This window comes from Anabas testudineus, chromosome 5, assembly GCF_900324465.2.
Source record: "Anabas testudineus chromosome 5, fAnaTes1.2, whole genome shotgun sequence".
In the NCBI taxonomy this organism is placed as follows: domain Eukaryota; kingdom Metazoa; phylum Chordata; class Actinopteri; order Anabantiformes; family Anabantidae; genus Anabas; species Anabas testudineus.
This window is the reverse complement of record NC_046614.1, coordinates 6,712,434-6,734,254: the sequence shown is the minus strand read 5'-3', so window position 1 is coordinate 6,734,254 and position 21,821 is coordinate 6,712,434. Positions and strand designations below refer to the sequence as shown.

At 42.7% G+C, this 21,821-nt stretch overlaps 3 protein-coding genes across 8 annotated transcripts; 2 read left to right on the top strand and 1 right to left on the bottom strand.

Moving 5' to 3' along the window:
- The first annotated feature begins 1,019 nt into the window (after positions 1-1,019).
- Positions 1,020-13,962, top strand: pfkfb4a (6-phosphofructo-2-kinase/fructose-2,6-biphosphatase 4a). 5 transcript variants are annotated; one of them, XM_026347831.1, is made up of 14 exons: positions 1,020-1,139; positions 6,742-6,858; positions 6,942-7,038; positions 7,150-7,216; positions 7,324-7,398; positions 7,482-7,538; positions 7,629-7,750; positions 7,847-8,054; positions 8,165-8,311; positions 8,395-8,499; positions 9,142-9,271; positions 9,810-9,872; positions 9,977-10,041; positions 10,899-11,723. In XM_026347831.1, the coding sequence occupies exons 1-14, from the start codon at positions 1,127-1,129 to the stop codon at positions 10,956-10,958; spliced, it is 1,326 nt and encodes a 441-aa protein (XP_026203616.1). In that variant the 5' UTR covers positions 1,020-1,126; the 3' UTR covers positions 10,959-11,723. The 5 variants fall into 5 exon arrangements, with proteins under 5 accessions (XP_026203616.1, XP_026203614.1, XP_026203613.1 ...); XM_026347829.1 differs by lacking the exons at positions 1,020-1,139; positions 10,899-11,723 and adding exons at positions 3,324-3,521; positions 12,440-13,962; XM_026347828.1 differs by lacking the exon at positions 1,020-1,139 and adding an exon at positions 3,324-3,521.
- Positions 13,963-14,063: 101 nt separating this feature from the next.
- On the bottom strand, positions 14,064-16,809 carry arpc4l (actin related protein 2/3 complex, subunit 4, like). Its single transcript, XM_026347832.1, has 6 exons — positions 16,695-16,809; positions 15,878-15,996; positions 15,374-15,485; positions 15,184-15,279; positions 14,667-14,837; positions 14,064-14,568 (listed from the first exon to the last, which is right to left on the bottom strand). The coding sequence occupies exons 1-6, from the start codon at positions 16,695-16,697 to the stop codon at positions 14,563-14,565; spliced, it is 507 nt and encodes a 168-aa protein (XP_026203617.1). The 5' UTR covers positions 16,698-16,809; the 3' UTR covers positions 14,064-14,562.
- A 410-nt stretch (positions 16,810-17,219) lies between these two features.
- tada3l (transcriptional adaptor 3 (NGG1 homolog, yeast)-like) lies at positions 17,220-20,654 on the top strand. 2 transcript variants are annotated; one of them, XM_026346749.1, is made up of 9 exons: positions 17,220-17,342; positions 17,709-17,946; positions 18,095-18,342; positions 18,506-18,611; positions 18,745-18,880; positions 18,986-19,089; positions 19,220-19,326; positions 19,625-19,816; positions 19,909-20,654. In XM_026346749.1, the coding sequence occupies exons 2-9, from the start codon at positions 17,737-17,739 to the stop codon at positions 20,099-20,101; spliced, it is 1,296 nt and encodes a 431-aa protein (XP_026202534.1). In that variant the 5' UTR covers positions 17,220-17,342; positions 17,709-17,736; the 3' UTR covers positions 20,102-20,654. The 2 variants fall into 2 exon arrangements, with proteins under 2 accessions (XP_026202534.1, XP_026202535.1); XM_026346750.1 differs by lacking the exon at positions 17,220-17,342 and adding an exon at positions 17,372-17,520.
- The last annotated feature ends 1,167 nt before the right edge of the window (positions 20,655-21,821 follow it).

The window sequence follows — 21,821 nt, the reverse complement described above, 5'->3', positions numbered from 1 at the left end:
AGCAGATCAACATTGTGCCCTAAAATGGAGTTATGAGAGGTGGCACACGACCTGCCGCCTTCCTGTCAGCGTGGGGCCAGAAAGCTTTCATGTAAGCAGCAGTGGGGTAATGGCTGGTTGTGTGAAATGGATCAGTTGTGACACATACTTTTTGGTGACTGGACTGTATGTGTGTGTGTGTTTATGGAGGTTGAGTAAAATGCTTCCAGTAAATAGTGGCCACAGTTTCACTTCACATTAAAATGAGCAAATGCTTTGGGCTTTGGTAATGGAAACCTCAACAGACTGCATTTATCCAAGATAAAACTTTACAAAGTAAAGGCAGAAGTGTTCATGTGCAGGGGGCTTTGTCCTGTGGGCCGATTGCTTCTGTGTTTGTGCCTTTCAGGCTTTGTAAAGCCGCTATAAATAGTAGCAGCCAAGTAGCTATTTGGATTGGAGTCATCTGACTTGGTATTCTACTGGAAAAGGTCAACATTTTTATGTTTAGATTATATGGTAAGTGCCTTCCCCCCACTACAGTCACATGATGCCTCTACTGTATTTAGGGGGTGTGTTAAGGGAAGCCAAAGTCAAAGAGGTCTGGTGGCTCCTCTGCTGTAAATAGAGGATGTCAGCCATGATTAGAAGTGGTCCTAATAGAGCACGACCCCTCAGCTCTCCTGTAAATTGTCAAAAAAAAGTGAGTGCAAGTATTTAGTATGTTGCAAACAACATATTTCTACTTTGGGCAGTGCTGTGTGTAATTAGTCAGTAGTTTCAAAGAAACAGGCTCAGTCACAATTGCACCATTTATCTCTACTTGCTAATAGGTTGTTGACATGACAGTGTGTCGTACACTTTTCACTTGGGCAATTCCACAAAAGTTACTAATCCCGCCTTCTGCCGAGATTTGCAAACAACAGACATAAAAGGAACGCATGAATGCAGCAATACAACTATATCATAAGGTCAGGGGCCAGAATTCAGGTTCACTCACGTGGCAGTTCTTTTTCAGCACTACTTTCATCACACAGGGGGGTTTGTTTTGAACAGTTTAATTGATTTGTAGATTTTTTTTGTTTTGTTTTTGGATACATAAAACTATTTCTTGTTGCTGCTGTATCCCAGTGACAGATCAGAAAGGATGTCCCTGCTAGGTGAGTATACTATACAGTACCTCTTGACAAAACACATCATACCTTCGTCAAGACTCTTTATACATTAATTATCCTGACAAAAGGGTATTATATAGCGCTTTAAAATGACGACATTATTAATTTAATGTGAATTAAAGAAAAATGTGGTCATTTCCAATCCATCTGGTTGAAGATTTGGGCTTGTAATCAACTTTATGCCACACAGGACTATCTCAAGTGTGTCATCTCATGTTTGACTCTGACATGAATTATAGTGAGTATAAGGAGTGTGGTATGGGTGGGGTGGGGTTGGTGGCGTTGATCACTTTGCCCTTTAGGGAGAAATGTGTTGGAGGTCAGTCCAAAGCCAAGCGACTCTCAACTGTTTCTTCCCTACTCTATCAAGTTTACCTCAGCTGTTCCCTAATATCTCCTGTGTGTGATACAGATGTGCAGTTACAGGCCTTGTGCCTCACAATTTGTGACTAATTTTCACTATCATCGGTTGCTGATAAAAATATCATCGCTGCCGGGGAAATAGCCTCAGGTCATCACAGACACATGACAGGTCACATGACACTTTTATTATCTTCCCAGGGTCAGAGTGCAGAGGTTAGTGCATGTGTGGGAGTATTTGTGCTTCTCCTGGCCCAACAGAATCACAATACAACAGCGTTGCACCAGGGAAAAGCAGCTGGATACATTACTGTGGTGACAATACAGTGTAGACTCACTGTCAATCCAGCTTTAATGTTTTTATTAAAGATCAGACACAAATAGAAAGTTTGTCTTTATTACAAAACGAAACCACCCAGACACACGGACAACTTTGAGAGTTGACAGGTCTCTTGTTGGTTTCCATCTGTGATGTCTGTCACTCTGAGCAGATTTATACCTGTGCTCTCTTCTTGTCGTTAGCTCACTGTTCTGTGCGGATAATGGTTTTGGATTATTGGGATTACACAGTAGCAATGATGAAACTGTGATGAAGTTGCAAAGCAAGCCAGTTGGGCCAGTCACTGTAATGTAACCCAAGCAGAAACAATGCAGCTTTAAGGCTGGGTCATGCTGCTGAGTACATGCATGCGTATTGTTTGGGTGATGAAAGCATTCAAGGACGCCTTTAAGGTGCATTAGGACAGAGTGTGGTAATGTCTGATATAACATGGATCTACTAGTAGGACTAGTGGATCCAGACAAGTACAGTTAGTGGCTGACTCAGATAAAACTGCCGCTGCGGGGACAGCCATGGCAGCACAGCACAAGTAAATAAAACACAGACATGAGGCTGGATCGAGCCACAGTGAATTTACTCTTAGCTTGGGTGAGGTTAGGTTAGGTTGTAGAAGCAGTATTAGGTAGTATTATGTAACAGTATTGTGTATTAGGCTATTTTAAAAGTACCAGACTTTACGGCTGGAGAATAGTGTTGTCTGTCACGGCGTCCAACAGATATGTCAGGGAACAGTCTGACAACCACTGCAGAGTCCAGTGATAGGTCAAAATGCCATTTATCATGATTGATTCACAGGAAGAATCACTCACCTTTAAACACATTTAACTGAATATTGATTACCGTGCCTTTTCTTATATCCCTCTCGTGATTGGTACAGTGATGGTAAGCTTGTCTCATGTGGGCCATCTGGGCTGTTTCTGTACCTTCATGATAGGATTTGATAGAATTTGTAGAAAATACAAATTATATTATCACTTTGTATTTTTAGGCTCCCACTCGATTTGTAGAGATTTACTTAAAAGTGTGTCTGCTGGGTCTTTTTGTGTGACAAACGCCTAATTGACCTGTAGTGATACAGAGCGGTTAAACTATTTAACTCAGGACACTTCAGTTTTCCTAGACACTGCAGTAAAACTAGTTTTGCAGGTGACACTTCCTGGTAAACTTCTATTTATGTTCCCTTAACAGTCACCGAGGCATTGTTTCTATTAATAAATGAATAATTTATCATTAAATCCATCATTAAATCATATTACTGTGAGCTTTATTGTCTGATATGTTGAATATTTGTGAACAACATACAGCTGTTTCCTCCAATATATGTAGTATCCTATATTTAACCACCAGTGTCATGGGAAAATGCTCAACTGAAGCACTGTCAGTGCTGGTGGGGACATTTCCCAGCTGTCAAAAGGAGGGTGGGGTGTAGGGAGGGTGCAGAGGGCAGGTAGGCACCCACCTCATCCACTTTTGGAGAGCGCCCTGCTCCCAGGCTGAGGTCCCGCACGCACATACAGTGGGTGTGTGTGTACAGTGAGCATCAGTGTAGCGCAGGCTGCTGCCGGACGCACGTACGCACCGCCGGGCACTGCGCTCCATCAGACGGACGCCCATGATGAGAGGCTGCTCCAGCCGAGCCAAGCTCACACAGAACCAGGGCAGAGCGGGTAAGAGCCGTCGCCTTTACAGTTTCTAACAGATCAGGGGGCTCGTTGGACTTTACATCGCGCGTCTTTACCCGGATGCCAGAGAGAGAAAGAGAAAGAGAGAGAGAGAGAGAGAGCAGCGTTTAAAGTCGTCAACAAGAGCCGACGTGCGGTCGTGAGTTGGCGCTGTCACCGAGACCTTTCCCCTACATAACAACAACAGACGACAATCTCGGGTTTTTTTTATAGTAACAAGCCTCATTTGTATCCGGAGATGTTGTGTTTCTAAGAGCCAGAGCCAGGCGGGGGTTAGTGTGTCCAGATGACATGTACCGAAAAGAACAGTTTAAAGGCTCCGTGCAGACTGATGCTGTCTCTTTATTATTACTATTACTATTATTATTATTATTATTATTAGGACATGGGGATTTCCCCTTCCTCTACACCGATCGTGGACAAGTTGATGCCTGCTCGTTTCCTGGATGGACAGCGTGTTTTGTGGTTGTTTGTGATGGTGCAGCTGCGATTCACTCTGCACAACATCTGTGTCTAACTGATGGTTTGGGTGAAGGCTGCTTCACAGCCGACTGTACCGTGCAGGCTAAATGCTGTTAGCTGCAATCAGAGTCTGGCAGCTTCTGAAGGAGGAGGTGGAGGAGGTGGAGCTCAGATCTGTTTCCTGTTCATGTCCTAGTGTGCGGCATGCAAGGTACCTTATTTGCCCTTCTGCAAAACATGTAACACACTTCACAGCGCGCACTTGCCACTGGCTACTACCTGCTGCTGTTTTCCTTATAGGCTACAGAGGCCATAACCATCAATGACCTATTAACTGTTAAACTGCCTCAGTGTGTGGGGCCACTGGATCAAACTCTGCACAGCCACACGTTCAATTTACCAAACCTAAAATGCTAAAAATACATCTTCTTAGGGTATTTAGTGTGTCATTAATCATGGACTTGATGAACCTGGCGCAGTCAGGGAATTGGGGAGAGGGAAAGGAGTTGGAGCTATTTAATTAGAAAACGTCCATCCCAACATATTTAGGTCGCAGGGCCCTGTTGCTCCATCACCAAGACTGACTCTTAAAGCTTAATATAATCTGTGCATTAGACACCAGACAGTAACCTACAACATCACTGTGTGCTGCAACTCAATCCAGTACAAACTCAAGTGTTTCAAGCATTACAATCAAGGGGAATAAAGAATTGGCATGGGTACTGAGTTGGATTACAGGACAACAGGAGTTGCACTGTATAGTGATAGTTTTTGCTGCCATCTCATGGGTATTGTCAGCACATACAGCACATGAGACGCTGCAAAGCTGCAGCTCTTTATTTGCTGGGAGAAGATGATAACGACAACATTCAGGTGTCCCACTCTGTCATGACAGTGCACAGGATCCTGAAGCATCCAGATCTTCACCAGGTCGTTCTGCGTGACGCGTCAGTGATGTAATACATTTCTCCTGCGTCATGTAAAAATGTCTTCTGTGAAAGAGGCATGCTCAGTTTTAAGAGCACAATTCATCAAGTTAAGTTTTCCACATTTGGACCCCGCATGTGCATTGAAAGGGAAACTACTACTAAATAATAATGTATTTGGCACCTCGGTCCTTTTAGGGACTAAAATAACAAGAGGTAACATTAGGGGGCTTTCCAGTCTGGATAAACTCCTATACAAATACCTGAAGTGAGCTGTTCTTGGCTGACTCTGGAAGTCTTAAAAAAGCCGGGGTCAAGTTTTAAAGGTGGGTTGTGCAGGACTCAGTGACATCTAGTGGTAAGGTTGCAGATCACAACCACCCCAATGCCCCACGACCCCTCATTTTGAATATTTATTCGCTTCTTCTTTGTTTTCCATGCAACCCACCCGATTCGTCCTACACATCCATTTTGCCAACACAGCTAATTTGCAATCAGAACTGAATGATCGCGAGTGTAACTGTAAATTACAAAGTCATTTTGTTGTTGCAGTTTAAATAAAGTCCGTGTTGACACGTTTTCCTCCTAATTTCAAACCCCTGCGCGTCCCTCTGTGCGTTTTGTGGGTGAGCTCAGCTCCGGTCAGTTACGGTAAAGCAGAATGCTTGTTGCGCCCGTACTGCGGCCACTGCGGCCGCCCGTCGTCTTTCATTGTGGCCAGACCGGAACACGTGACCCGAGCAGCTAGAGAAAGAGCGAGTGACCGCGGTCACCTCCATCCGCATCCCCCGGCAGAGCAGCGCGGATGAAACACCGGACCTCTTCGGAGCAGCATCACGGGAAAAAGCCCCGTGTTCCCGCCGCGGCCGCGTCCACCTCGCTGCCAGACGGAATGGAGGACGAGGCGCCGTCGAATCCGCGGGAACTCACGCAGAACCCCCTGAAGAAGATCTGGATGCCGTGTAAAAACGGCCTCCCCGAAAAACACATTTCTCAGAGGAAGGGTGCGTATGGCGGCAAAAAAAAAAAAAAAAAAAAAGGCACCTGCGTGTGGAGCTGAGGTTCAGTAACTGTCAACAAATACTTGTCATTCCTGTCGCGGGAGGTTGTTGTTCGCGCAGCCGGGCCCGCGGCGCTAACTCCCGCTCCTCTGTGACCGCCGGTGCCTTAATGTCGGTGTGTTTCGACGTGTTAGCTGCCGGTGCTACTCTTCCCAACTGGTTCACACGGTTACATAAGGGGTCCGCATGCTGTGCCCGCTGCACCAAAGAGACAGGGCTGGTACCGTGTGCCGGGTCGAGCACCGGTTGTTGGTAAACAGATTTGTGTGGCTGCTGTCATGTGAAGGGGGGGGGGTCTCACTCTGGTTGTGTGTGAGTCAACACACTGTTAACAGACCCACCAAAATGTGAGGTTGTGATGGGGGGTTGTGAAACCTGCAGCACAGCATCCTCTGACCCAGTCATCTGGGTGTTGACACTAGCTTTTAGCCCTCCAGATGTCTCCAGCAGTTAAAACAGCGTTTCACAACTCTGCTGAGACGAGGCTGACCTCTGACAGCACTCTCCGATGGTGCGATGTGACTTTGTCTTCGTGGCAGATAACACTGGATTACATGCACGCACTGATAAGGGCAATCTAGTGTTAATATTAAATCTTTATAAATGTTGGGAGATATCCTTAGAGCAGAGTTTGCAGCACTAGCCGAGACATATTTGCGCGAAAACCTCGAGATGAACTTGGGAAGTTGAGAAGTTAAGCGTCCTGCACTGAGGTTTCACATTTTTCCATTTCCTTCTCTCCATCTTTCTTTTTAGTATGTATGACCAACTGTCCCACCCTGATTGTGACAGTGGGACTTCCTGCTAGAGGGAAGACCTATATCTCCAAGAAACTGACTCGCTACCTGAACTGGATTGGGGTTCCCACAAGAGGTAAAAGGTCACAGGACCAGTTCTAGATGATGATTCAAGACTGAGAGAAAGGTCATCTTAGCTCTCTTTCATCTTTCTTACAGAGTTCAACGTTGGCCAGTACAGGAGAGAGTTTGTGAAGATCTACAAGTCCTTTGAGTTCTTCAGTCCCGACAACGAGGAGGGGTTAAAGATCAGACGGTGAGAGTGTTTTATTTATTTTTTTTCGACCTTGATACTGCCAACTCAAATTTATTTACCAACCACCAACGTCGCAATATTTACGGCTGATGTTATCTGTCATCTTTACAGACAGTGCGCTTCAGCAGCCTTGAACGATGTGCGACAGTATCTCACAGAAGATGGAGGCCAAGTAGCGGTAGGTTCATAGTTGCTTCACATGGGTGATGCAGGTTGTTTTCTAGTATACAATGTTACAAAGACTGCAGTTGCACTTCCATCTAAATATTGCCATGTTTTACACAGGTTTTTGATGCAACAAACACTACCAGAGAAAGACGGGAAACCATCATCCAGTTTGCAGAGCAGAATGGCTTTAAGGTGATTTGATAAACTCCTCGTTCGGCATTAGATACTAAATTAACTGACATTCACACTAAACATTTAGCCTCTTCGTGTTTCAGGTGTTCTTCGTGGAGTCTGTGTGTGAAGATCCAGATGTCATACAAGAAAACATAGTGGTGAGTGTCTGTTTAATAAATATCCAGAGAGCGTGAACTTCTGTCTGTGTGGCACTCACTCCTCTGCTGTTTTTGTTTTTTTTTGTTTAGCAAGTGAAGCTGGGTAGCCCTGACTACACTAACTGTAACACAGAGGAAGCAGTGGAAGATTTCATGAAGAGGATCAAGTGTTATGAAAACTCGTATGAGACGCTGGATGAGGTCCTGGACAGGTGTGTAGGAAACGGGTGTGGGGAAAGTTGACATAAACTCAGTCACACCACAGACTGTCGGCCAGAAGGTTTAATGTGTTTGCGATAATCTCTCAGGGATCTGTCCTACATTAAAATCATGGACGTGGGTCAGCGGTACTTGGTCAACAGGGTGTTGGACCACATCCAGAGCCGGATTGTCTACTACCTCATGAATATCCACATCACGCCACGCTCCATCTACCTGTGTCGCCATGGAGAGAGTGAGCTTAACGTCAAAGGTCGAATTGGAGGAGACTCTGGCCTCACAGCCAGAGGCAAAGAGGTAGATCAAATTGAAGTTTTATTTAAAATACATCTTCAGATAAATCTTCCTTTTTTTTTTTTTTTGCCTGATTAGATGAGTTTGTTAAAAGTATGTTTTCCTCCTTGCAGTTTGCTAAGAAGCTGAGCCAGTTCATCCAGGAGCAGGGTATCAGTGACCTGAAGGTCTGGACCAGTCAGATGAAGAGAACCATCCAGACAGCCGAGGCCCTCAGTGTGCCCTATGAGCAGTGGAAGGTGTTGAATGAGATTGATGCTGTAAGTGTTGCACTCCTGACTAAATACTGCCTGTTTACTGCCTTTTGTGATATCTCACTTCAGCTTGTGTGTTGTCATTTCAGGGTGTGTGTGAGGAGATGATGTATGAGGAGATCCAGGAAAACTATCCTCTGGAGTTTGCCCTGAGGGACCAGGACAAATACCGCTATCGCTACCCAAAAGGAGAGGTCAGTGGCTAAAATGTTATATTACATAACACAGAGGCAGCGTGTGAGCACACAGTGTTTCTCTGTTTGAATTTAGAGATGTCCTCCTTTGTAACCATAATGATACACACACTGTGAAACTGTATCCACATGGCAACCAGCCACTTACACGCTGCTAATGAGCTTCAGCTTGGACAAGCTGCCTCTCAAACAGATTTGGCTAAATGCCAGATTACACAGAGCTCAGTGCACCAGAGATGTGGGGTCGGGTTATTAGATGTGGGCCTGAATGCCCGCTGGTCAGTTCTCACCTTTAGTCCATCCTATTACTTCTCCATTAATCTCACACTGGTAAATGAATATGGGCCTCGGTTGGCTGCAGGGCAGACAATACTTAGAGAAATCCTGTTATGGACTGCATGGATCGTTTTTTTATTTGCTAAAATGTCCAACTGCTTATCAGTGATTGAGCGTTTTGTATGAAGAAGAGGATATGAGCAGAGGTCTTAATTTCCAGATTTGCTGCTACTTTGCTCAGTCCTTTATTTCAGATTTAGATGTGTCAAGTCTTTATTTTAATGATTCAAATAATCCTCCTGTTTCCTTTCCTTCCCTTCTTTCCATCTATTTCATTTACCACGACTTGTGATTGATCTCACTCAGTCATACGAGGACCTGGTGCAGCGCTTGGAGCCGGTCATCATGGAACTGGAGAGGCAGGAGAACGTGCTGGTCATCTGTCACCAGGCCGTCATGCGCTGCTTGTTGGCCTATTTCCTGGACAAACCAGCAGGTCAGTTCATCAGCTGAATGCACAGCTCTGGTCTCTAATAGGGCACATAAAAAACAACATTAGCAGACTCCTTCCGTAGCTGTTGAACAGCATTGTGGAGAGTGTAGGAGGTTACTGGAATAATTAAAAGTACTTTCAGGGAAACAGTTTGCTTTTAGTTTAATTTCATAAAGCACTTATCTTGTAGAGAGCGTTCTGTACAATGTGACACACTAACAGTACAAGCTGTGACATACTTTCACAATGTGTGTCACTCCTGGCTGATTGACCTCATTTCCATGTGAGACCAGACTACTGTAGTTAAAAAAAACACAAAAAAAACAAAAAAAAACAAACATCAAATTTAATATGAGGTAAAAAACAAACAAACAATTGTTTTTTAATGTATTTATTTAAAATAAAAACACAGTATATAGTATGTCTCACATATTTTACACTCACACCCTGCACAAAAAACAAAGTATGTGAAAATGATGAATGGGAATGGTTTTCTTGGTTTGTTCTGGTAGTTTCATGAACTTTGTTTGTCTTCACACAGAAGAGCTGCCATACCTGAAGTGCCCGCTGCACACAGTGCTGAAGCTGACGCCAGTGGCCTACGGTAAGTCTGGTCTCTTATTGGTGCAAGATATTACATCCACTGAGTGTGAAAATGAACCCTCCTCTGCAGTCTGAGCTGATATTCTGACCTTTGTGCATGTTCAGGCTGTAAAGTGGAGTCCATCAGCCTAAATGTGGAAGCAGTCAACACACACAGAGAAAGACCAGAGGTGGGTAACACACACGCACAATAAGCAGACACAAAGTTCAACTGACTCTGCCTTTTGTGAGGTTCGACTGTCCACAGCACACGTCGTTCCTTGAGCCTCTGTTGTATCATATGTGATATTTCACTGCACTGTAATAATACATACTTTTTTTGTCAGCATTGACCTCTGATTGCTGAGTTTCCACAATAAGCAGTGTGAAATAGTAATGAGCTCCAAGCAGGGTTTTGTTTTGGATTATATGTGGATTACAGGGTGTCAGAACAAAACAGAAACGGCGGCTAATGTGCCCACTGTTGCACTGTAATGTTGCACGTTTTTCACTCACACCCTTTATGTACACATGCCTCTGTGGACTATGTTTCAGCTCCTTATGCAGCATTTGATGCTGAACAGCGCTGATAAAACATAATAAACCACCAGTAGTAGTTCTTAGTGAAATAAACCTGTCAGAATGCAAATGCTGGTGTTGGCAGGAGCTTTATTAAAATAAACAAGGTATGACAGCAGTTGTGTGTAACATAACAGAAGTCTAAAAGTATTAATAAAACCAGGATGATTCACATTTATATAAGATCAATGTTTGTTAATTGGTGAAAAAGCTCCTGTGGGATCTTAAAGAATGGTTTATGTTTAGCCTTTGAGAAGTTGTCTGCTTTTCTAAGAAAGAAGGAAAAAAACACACACACATTGATATGTTTTTTTTTCATAACGTGAAGAGCTGGTGAGACACAAAAATACCCTCAACAAATGTCGACACGTCTTCCTGAGTCCTTTGCTCAGGAAGACGTGCAGTGCATTTCATGTCTCATGTGTTTTGATTTATCCCTCCCCTTCTTTGTGTGTGTTTTTACAAACAGAACGTAGAAGTGACGCGGATGTCAGAGGAGGCTTTGCTAACAGTGCCAGCTCACCAATGAGGCAGTACTCCCACTCCCCCCACCTTTAGCCTTCCTCACACACAGTGTACCCTTCAGACGCACAATGATTCAGTAGCCTCCCATTTTTCTTCTTCACCTTCTTTGATTTGAACTTTTTTTTTCTCTTTCTTTCTCCCGTCAACTTTTAGGAACATGTTGCTAATCGACTGGAATCCAGTTTCTATTTTTTTTTTTTATTTTAATCCTATGACACTGATCTTGTGTCAGGCATGTTCTCCCATTTTTGGAGAATGAAGTTGAGGTTTTATTTAATTAAATTTTATTTTATTTTTAAAGAATGCTATAGTCCCAACTGTGTCGCAGTGAAACTCTGGCACCTTTTCTTATGAAGCATCGATCACATGTAGCTTATTTGTCTATGATCTTGTCTTTTGAACTGATTTAACTCTGTGTATTGCTGTCATCACTTTATATTACTGTTGATAGTCAGGCCACTCTAATTTAGTTTTACAGGTTTGCACAACATGAAACAAAGTTGTGCTTTCTGACATTTTGCACATAAAATCAACTCTATTTTTAGTTTCTGATTAATTGTTCTTTGTTATACTTAGTACTTAACCTTGGGATGTCTCACACTGTCTAATGAAAATCCTGGAAGTAAAGGAAAATTTTTGCTTTTTGTTCAACAATGTGAATATTGTTTGCATTATAAAACTACATATCACTGATTAGAATGCAGAGGACGAGATTTCTGTTTACTGTTCACTCTCTAAATAAACTCCACTCAACCACTCTATGAATCCATATCACAATCTTCTTGTGCTTCATTTTTGAAAGCTTGGCATTCAAGTCGGTTTCCTCTTTAGTATCTGAAAGCAACGCGCTTTTAGCTTAAAGTCTAGAATTACTTCTGAGCTGGATATTTCTTATTCATTCTGCAAGGTTTGCCATTTTTTTCCTATCTTCACCATCAACAGATGAGTGTAGTGTTCAGAGGTTTCCGTTCATTTATATGCAAAGACTCCACTGGGGGGCATAAGAAAGTGCTGCTATTCATCAGCCTGAACAAAACACTCACTGTGCCCCACAGATGTCTTTCTGCCAAGAGCTAGAGGGATTACAAAAAGTACACGTGGTATAAAACTGGCACTTTGTTGAAAAGTATAAATAGTAGTTGTTAGATATAAAAATTATTTTGGTAAGAGCTAAAAAGTTTATGAAGGCTTTTTTTTAGATGGTGTAAGGAAAATAAACAAGGAATCAGTTGATTTATAACATAAACTTTAAATCAATGACAGGTAGATCATATTATGTTGAATGCTAATTGAAAACATCTGTCAGCATATATTAAAACATGACTGTTGAGGTCAAACCATCTGGGAAAAAAAAAAAAAAACAAACTAAAAACTTTTGTAATATGTCCGGAAAACCTGTCTTAAAAACAGTACAACACTGACAAACTTGATGTGTGTGTTATGTATGTGAAAAGGGATCTGACACAGCTGCGTTCTTCTTTCCAGAATGTGAACATCCATCGCACAGCTGCAGACGCCCTGCAGACGGTCCCTCCTCACCTCTGACAAGCTGCTGCTGTTAACAGAGTCAGGCCGAAGCGGGACCTCTTGTTCTCTCTCCATCTCCTGTGTGATGGACTCTTTGGTCTGTGTGTGTATTTTGTTCACCTTTCCGACTTGCTCACACTGGTAACTGTCCGGGTAACGTGCCTCTTCCTTCACTACCTCTGCCACACACCTCTCTCTCTCTCTCTCTCTCTCTCGTCTTTCTGTTTAAAGGAATTTGATGGAGCTAAACTTGAACAGGTGATGGGTGTTTGGGTCTCATTGTTCTTATTGGAAGCGCTGAGGGTCGCTTGTCCATGTTATTAGGGAATCAAACTGTCGTCTTGCACAGAGAGGTACACATCAGATTTCTGCCTGCTTCTGTTTCAGTGTGTCGTTTTTGTGCAGCAGTAGAATTACCACTGACTGTTACTGTAATATATTCTTTTAAGCATTAATCATGTGGTTTCATGACTTACTGCTCCACGTGTTACCGTGTCGTGCACTCATTGTTAGACGTGAAGATGTCTTCAGTGATGAAATGTGCAATTTCAAGGTCAAGGCAATTTCAAAAATACGCACAAACCAGTGTAGTTTTTTGACAAGATGGTGATTTAATGAATGATTGTAGGGGCGGGGTCATTATTATGAGGTTTTCTATGGTGAAAAAAGGGGTCATTTAAATATTATATGCAATGGAGAAATGCATTAAAAAGTTTAGTTTTGCTGTGTGTTGTACAGCACAGCTCTGATCAGCTGGTAAAATGAAAACTTGCTCTGAGTATGTTGTTTGTGCAGAAAGCATCTGAGCAGTATTTGAAATGCAAAAATCCAACATTGGCTCACGGCTGTTGATCATTTCAAAATGTTTGTCCCAACTCCACTCTAATAAAAACGTGTTCTTTTTATAAAACATATTTTTTATATTGATCTACATATGAGGAAGGAAACACATTCAACATGTTTGTTGGACTCAAGGATAAACACTACAGTCTGTGGTAGTCTTCCACACAAGGTGAATGTCTGAGTCCTGGCAAATATATTTAACTATACACATTAAAGTAACAGCTGCAACCTACTTAATGAGATTTTGTGTCTTCTCACACAAACAGTCGGTGGCTGAGTACAGACACATTTGCTCGAGAGACTTAACTAGCAAATTATTCACACAATTGTTCATCAGTGACAGCTTAAACACCCTGCCACCTTCATCAGTTTAACCACAGTCTGCGACGTTAGCGCAGCTTTTCTGTGTGGTTAAGTTAAATAAAAAGCATTTGTTCATCCGTATTACTTTAGTGCACTTGAGCAATGCAGTTGAGCTGCAGGCTTTTATGTGTACAATAATATTCAGTAATTGCATGAACTGAGTTGTACAAGTGGTTCACATGCCGTCTGCAACATGAAGGGTTATTACTTCCTCTTCCTCACTCACAGCTGAAATACTCTGTATAAGGTGAGATGTGACGACAAAAAAAAAAAAACCAACTTCCTCAGAAGAGAAACAAATCCATTTATAGTTAACGTCTGCAGCACTGCCCCCCCACAAATGACCCATAATGACTGACGAGAAATACAAAGAACAAAAGGTATAAACAAATGAGTTTTATTATCTTTTCCTACGTGGCTTCTGATGACTTCTTTACAGACTGATTATGCTCCACGTGATTCAGCATCACTTTTGTCAAACACGGGTTTCCTGAACGTAGAAATTTGGAGACAAATTTGAAACAGAAGTGACAGAACATACAGACTCACATACACAAAATACAAAAACCTGGCCATTGCATTCGCAGCAACACGTCCTTAACACCCCTGTAGTCATGGCTATCAACTTGATTAATACTTTAAGGACCCGCCTTTGTTTGGGGATTTGTTCTAAGTGGCTGAAAATGAAACTGGTAAATATTTCATTATATACAGTCATTGATATTCATGAGTACAGGGAAATACTCGAGACGTGTGCAGCGGGTGTTGTTGCCAGATTGGTTCCTCAATGATTGGCTGTTTACACCTATAGTTCTCCACTCTTGTGCTGATTGGCCCTTTAAGCATCATCCAGCTTGTGCGGGACCACGGACACATCAGAACTATGGGGAAGACAGGAACGAATCACGTTACCATGGATAAAGAATATTTGTACAGCTGTGAGTCATTTTGACTTGAGTCCAGAAAACTAATTTCTTACATTCTTGAGGAATTCTTCGGCAACGATACGGGCCCTGGCGTTAACGGAGAGTTTCATCTCGCTGATCTCTTTGTCGATTTCCTCCATGAAGTGGATAACAAAGTCCACCAGCTTGTGTTTGTACATCTGCTCCGTGTGGAAGTTGGTAATCAAAAAGCTAATGTCATATCCCTTTATTAAAAGGAAACAAAAAACAGAAACAGACTGGTTATCACACATCACATAAGATGTCACTCAAGTCAAAGTCACTTGTATAATTCTATCTTTAAGAATGCTACTTTCTTTTTATTTACTTTCTTTTTTTTGTTTATTGCCAATCTGCAATCCTGCAATATTTTTGGAGTTCATGTACATTTGTGCAGAAGAGCACAGTTTAAAACATTGACACTGTTCCTCATTTTTATTTTTATTCTTCACGTCACCCTGTTACTGTATATCGATTCCTCTTCTGTGACTCACTTTTTTTTTTTTTTTACCCTGGTTACATAGGATTACACCTCCAACTCTTGTGTTTTACCTCTACTGGTTTCCTTCTCAGAATGAAGAAGTTCTCAGCTCTCATCATCATGAAGCGCATGAACTTGTGGCACAGGATCTTCTCAATCTCATCGGCCTAAATTCAGACATAACAGAAGTTTTTTTTTTTTATATGTGTATTAGACTGTGTTATAAATATTAAATAAACTAATCGTGCTGGTTTTAATCACCTGTTTTACAGCAATGCTGACTCTCACTGAGTTTATGGATCCCTCAATGAGAACCTTCTCCTTGTCATTACGGCTGATCACTACCGGCTGAAGTAGCAGCTCCTTGCTGCTCCTGTAACCACAGCAAAATACATCTGTAAAAAACAGCTTGCTGTATTAAACCAACTTTATTCTAAATACTAAAAATCACCATTGTGTTAGAGACCCCACCCCGTGTGGCTCCAAGAAGAAACTTAAATTTGATTGTGACTTGTTCAAAAACTCGAACGCTTCTCTGCGTATTGCGAAACACCTGCAGACAGGCTGCAGCAAGCCCCCCCCCAGCTTTGCCTGTGCTCCTGTCATGTTTTCCTCCCCTAGATTTCCTTATGCATGTTTGCACATGTCTCTGCTTGTGTGACAGCAGCTGATGATCTGCAAACAGCTTAAAGGCACAAGAAACAGGAGGAAGCACAGAAAGGGGACAAGTACTGCCATCCCCAAAACACACACGCCGTTACATACCTGACCTCCACCTCTGGCTTGTTGTGACGCTCCACCACCTGAGAGGAGAAGTTCTCCAGACACAGGGCAGCCTGCAAGGTGGCCCTCACAGCATTTAGGTAGGGGCGCAGAGTCGCTGTCTGAGGAGAAGGTGAAGAAGATCAGTGTCTGGGTGGATCACGCTGCAGAGAAGACCTTTTGCAAATGGTGCTATTTGTTATTTAGATTGGAGTGAGTGCAAAATGAACCTCCCGTTCTAGTGAGGGTGAATCAACCTGCAGGGCCAGTCCATTAGGTCCTGTTGTGATGTGCATGAGTTTATAAGGAAGCAGCCTGAGCTATGTGCAGGGATGCTGTTCAATAATAACCCACTTCCAGGGGGGGCGTTTATATTTTAAAGATATAGCCATAAACAACAATTAGAAAGAAAAACATTAGGCTGACCAGCATCAAGCTGATTCAAGTCATCGGGAGTGTGTTTGAGATGTTATCAGGTAACAGAGATTGACTTTACACTTTACAACCAGACTCTACATCAGCCAACTAACCCATCTACACCAGAGATTCACAGCATCGGATAGAGACAGATCTTTGAGCTACGAGTCATATGAACAATGAGAAAGTGGCAAAGAGGAAAAGACAGCTCAGCTAAATCACTCCAGTCATTGCAAACCGTATCGAGGATGCCCGTCCTCTCATTTCACTGCAGCCAGCAAGAAACCACGTCTATGAGAAACACGAAGAGCGCTAGCTAACCTCGCCTTTAACGTCGATATAACTCAAGCTGCTAAATGACTAAATGATTAAAAGCGGGATACATTAATTGCAGGAGACTCACCATTTTTGAGCTGTAAAAGACGGAAGTTCCTCAGCCACGCCTGGGACTCCTCTTCCGTAAATCCTACATCGTCGGCTATACACGGGGTGCGCTCGTTTTCAATATAGCTACTTCGTTTGAGGAAGCGGATTTCTCGACGCACCGAAAACGCTGATGTTTGCGCGTATCACTCCGCCCACGCGGAAGACATTTTGATCAAAACGAGCATGCTAGGACGCGTCCATTCCGCTCTGTGAATAGGATACATGTTGCTAATCGACCGTTAGCATATGAGTCATTTTCATCTTTTATAACCACTTTTTGAATAAAATACAGTTGAAAAGAGTTTCTAAATATATATATATTAAGAAATTAAAGCGCTGAATTACGTGCTTAGCGATAGTCTATTTTTTCATATACGTTTTAACAATATGGTTTGTGCCGATTATACCACTTTAATATCAGGTTAATCTATTCACACCTCACAACGTTTGATTTGATAGATATCACAAAATTAAATATTATGTTCATTAATTATTCTGTATTATTTTATTTGTTTTGATTGAAATTGTTATGTTATCTAAGTTTAGCCATACTTTTATTCGAATGCCATTCACACACCCCTGTGAGGCGAATGGTTTCTTCCATCATGGACGCCATTCACTGACGGTAAATATAGTTTCTCTTAAACATTTACAGGTTTGTATCTGTGCTTTAGGTTTGTACCATCCATAGGTTCTTTATGTAAACTGTCGATGTGCCGAATTGTGAAATTATAGCCACCGTTGTTGCAGTCTAACAGTAATGTGAACAGTTTGGGCCCAGCAAGCAGCAGACTGACCTGCGAGTACGTGCTAAGTGGTGTGTGTGTGTGTGTGTGTGTGTGTGTGTGTGTGTGTGTGTGTGTGTGTGTTAGACAGATACACAGAGAGATAAAAAAAAAAGAGAGGACCAATAAGTTCAGTTAATATTACTTCACTGTAACTCATCACCATCATCACTGTTCTCCACACTGTCCATTCTTCTCCGCATCAGTTTATCCAGGTGTCTGCCTCACGGCATCATGAGCGAGTTGAAGGACTGCCCTCCACTGAAATATTACGATTTCAAGCCCGTCGAGCATGTCAAGGTGTGTCCCCGCTACACCGCCGTGCTGGGCCGCTCAGAGGACGATGGCATCGGCATCGAGGAGCTGGACACCCTGCAGCTGGAGCTGGAGACGCTGCTGTCCTCGGCTAACCGCCGCCTCAGAGCCCTGGAGGAGCAGAGACAGGTGGGAGCAAGACGGAGACAAACCAGTGCACTTCACTTGTTTATGTGGCTCATCAGTGCTTTTCATCCCAATGTGGTTATTGTTGTTCAAAATACCACCTCCCCTCCCCATCCACTTTTTTATTTGTGACCGAAAACTTTGATTGTAGATTCTCACAGACTGGCAGGACAAGAAAGGAGACAAGCGATTCCTGAAGCTGGGGAAAGACCCAGACCCCGCTGCCACAACTCGCCACAAGCCAAAGAAGCAGAAGTTGGACGGCAAAGGTGGTCATGGGCCAGGTCCCGGCCCCGGCAGACCCAAATCCAAAAACCTGCAACCTAAAGTCCAAGAGTATGAATTTACAGACGATCCACAAGACATTCCCCGCACTCCTAAAAACGATGCTCCCAACAGGTCAGCAGCAGCTGTCCATTATAATCTCTCTGTTGACGCTTGTTTGTATTTGTCTTGTCTTTTACGTCTTGAACGTGGAATAATCAAGTATGTTTCTGGTGTGTTGTTTTTTTACCTGATTTTACAAATTCACGCCTTATCTTGTGTATCTTTATGTTTTCAGATTCTGGGCGTCAGTTGAGCCATATTGTGCCGATATCACAAATGAAGAGATCCGATTGCTAGAAGAGCTTCTGAAACCTCCGGATGATGAAGCAGAGTATTTTAAAGTATGTCATTAAAAGCCTTTGCACGAGCCTTTGTTGTCTCATGCCAAGCCTCAGTCAGAGCTTGACCAACACTCTGAGTGGTTTATTACGTTAAATGTGTGTTAAGATCTGGTGCTGTCTGTGCTATTTGTAGATTCCAGCACTGGGGAAACACTACTCTCAACGATGGGCTCAGGAAGATCTGCTGGAGGAGCAGAGAGAAGGCGCGCGAGCCAATGACAAGAAGAAGAGCCTCATGGGAGGGCCGTTATCTGAACTGGATGCAAAAGGTGAGGGAAGACTAGAGTCTGCACTTGGTTTTACCATTGCAGCACTTTAAGTACTGCACAAGCATGTATCCAACTTAATCTCATCTTCATGTTGACCTTCTGTAGACGTGGACTCGCTGTTGAAAAAGTCAGAATCCCAGCATGAATCACAAGAGGACAGCTGTCCCTTCGGCCCTCTCACACAGCGTCTGCTCCAGGCCCTTGTAGAGGTCAGTGTTAGATGTGTATACTGATTGAATTGAAATAATTGTGGCATTTGTAAAAATAAATGACAGATGAAAAACAATGTATCACTACAAATGGGAGTATGTGTTTATTGCTCCTTTTTTTTTTTTCTAGGAGAACATTATATCCCCCATGGAGGATTCTCCTATACCAGACATTGCAGGGAAGGATGCTAACGATGCCGCTGGGACGTCTCCTCGAAGCCAAGGAAAAGCTTTTAGGTATTTGTGCTACGTTTAAGAATTGTATGGATTATCACAAGCACCAACATCACTTCTCTTTTTCACACAGACATGATAATTGAGTTGACTTAATAAACACCTTGTAACGCTGGTGCATTTCGATGGGTTAACTATAACTTTGTTATTAACACTTGGTAATTTATAGAGTTTTGATCTGATACATGATGCTAAACATCCACACACAGCTGTAACTGCACCAGCTATGACTTCCTTTTAATTTCACTTATTATTTGTTTTTCATATGTGTCGTATTTAATCTGTTTTATGTCTTTTCCAGTGTTCCTCACACACGTTCCCTAGAGGCGCGGATCAAAGAGGAGCTGGTAGCCCAGGGGCTACTGGACTCAGAAGAGCGGCCCGGACCGGGAGGAGACTCTGAGGATGAGGTCCTGGCAGAGCTGCAGAAGAGACAAGCAGAGCTGAAAGCCCTGAGTGCTCACAACAGAGCCCGCAAACAGGAGCTGCTCCGGTGAGGGCAGGCCAGCAGTAGATGCACTTACCATGAAGTCTTATCCGTCATCAGCTGTTGACATAAATTTTTGATTTGCGTTTTCCTCGCAGGCTGGCAAAGGAGGAGATGCGCAAGCAGGAGCTGAGGCAGAGAGTCAGGGTGGCTGATAATGAGGTGATGGAGGCATTTCGACGCATTATGGCAGCCAGACAGAAGAAACGCACTCCAACCAAGAAGGAGAAGGACCAGGCCTGGAAAGCACTGAAAGAGAGAGAAAGCATCCTCAAGTTACTGGATGGATAGAGGAAGCAACAGTTTGTGTTTGGTTTTTACCTCAAGTGTTGGAGTAAGCCTCTTTTCCCACAAGTCGACAACAATTAGAACATTGTGAACAGTGAACTGATACCTATGGTGATGTGTGATAGGGACATTTGTGTAGTTTTGTGTCATGCACAGCAGAAAGCTAAAATGATCTGTAACAGTAATGATCAGAGACTTTTTCTCTGTTCAGTTTTTTTTTTTTTTTTTGTCAATTCATTTTTTATGTTGCTTTTTACTTTGTTTACAATTGTAATGTTATGAAAACAATACAACATGAATGTTTGAATAAACCAGAACTGCTTAAAGTCAGTTTTTCTGTGTATGACATGGACAGATGAGATGAGTTGTAGTGTGCTGTTGTTTTTTCTACAGTTCAGATGATTATTTTCACTGGTATCCTTTGATTACCAGTATAGTACACACTTAGTACACACTGCTACACATTCAAATAATGGAGGTTTTAAGATGTGCTGTGTGTTGACCTTGGCCACATTCTGTGCACTGTGAACAGACATATTCCATTAAAATGGACAGAAACACGTCAACTAAACAGTAAGACTGGGCTCGATCATATTTTAGTTTCTTGCCATTCTTCATTATAAACCCGTTTTTTACTTTAGAGTAAATTAGCAGCGTCAGTTGATCAAATTCAAACAAGAAAACAGAAACAAAACTTCTGCTTTTGTTTCGCACAGCTTGAGGAGCTGTAGCTTCATTTTGATGTTTGTATTAATAAGTCCAATATCCTGAGATATTAATAGAAGATTTAGTTTCACTTCTGACTTATTTTGCTTGTCTGAGAAAACATTTGGAGTAAAATGACCAGTGGTTTTGTCCCTGAATGTGGAAACTGTTCCTCTTTCATGACACACCACTAGATGGCAGTTGTTGCCTGTTGACTCAACAGCCCTGTGGCCCTGACATGGCTCAGGCCTGTGTGGCCGACGTTACCTCAACACAGTGTGTTACTGTGGTGTGAGTCCAGCGTTCGTCTGAACATATCCTGACTGATCTTGATCCCAGGATAAAGCAGGAGACTATGTGTCTCACAGTGTGCAGCTGTGTGTGAGGGTCACTCAGTTCATCCTATGGAGTGACAGACCAGTGCAGTTAAGCAGAGGGATCTGGCCAGGGACGACACAACAGTGAGAGACCATCACACGGTCACATCACCAACCACCACACCACTGTATTCCCATTAAACGAAAGAATAAATCCTGAACACACTGAAGCGTTTTGATTTCCACCTGGTCGCCAATTCAAAAACTGTATATTTTTATAGTAGTGAAATGTTTATCATGATTTTATTGAAGAAATAGTAGGTAGGAGAGACACCACCGTACCAGGACAGTAGGAACTGAACAGACGGTTGGTAAAAAGATACGTTTTTAAAATAAGGATCTTCTGTAATATTAGTAACGTTACAGAGGTTATTGGGGTTACTAAGCCCTTGAAAGCAGCAGTATTAGAATACATAAATGTTTAGTCAACACACACACTACAGTGGTAGCTACAGGCAAAATCTGGCAAAAGTTCATGTCGGGTCTCCCTGTAGATGGATTTCCAGCCTCTCAGCTTGTCCAACTAGTCAACCAGCTTTTAAACAGGAAGAGGATATAATCATAGGTTCATCAGAGGGAGAGCACATAGAAGCTCATGTCAGTGTATTTAGTCCAAGCAGGTCAGCATTGTTTACCTAAGT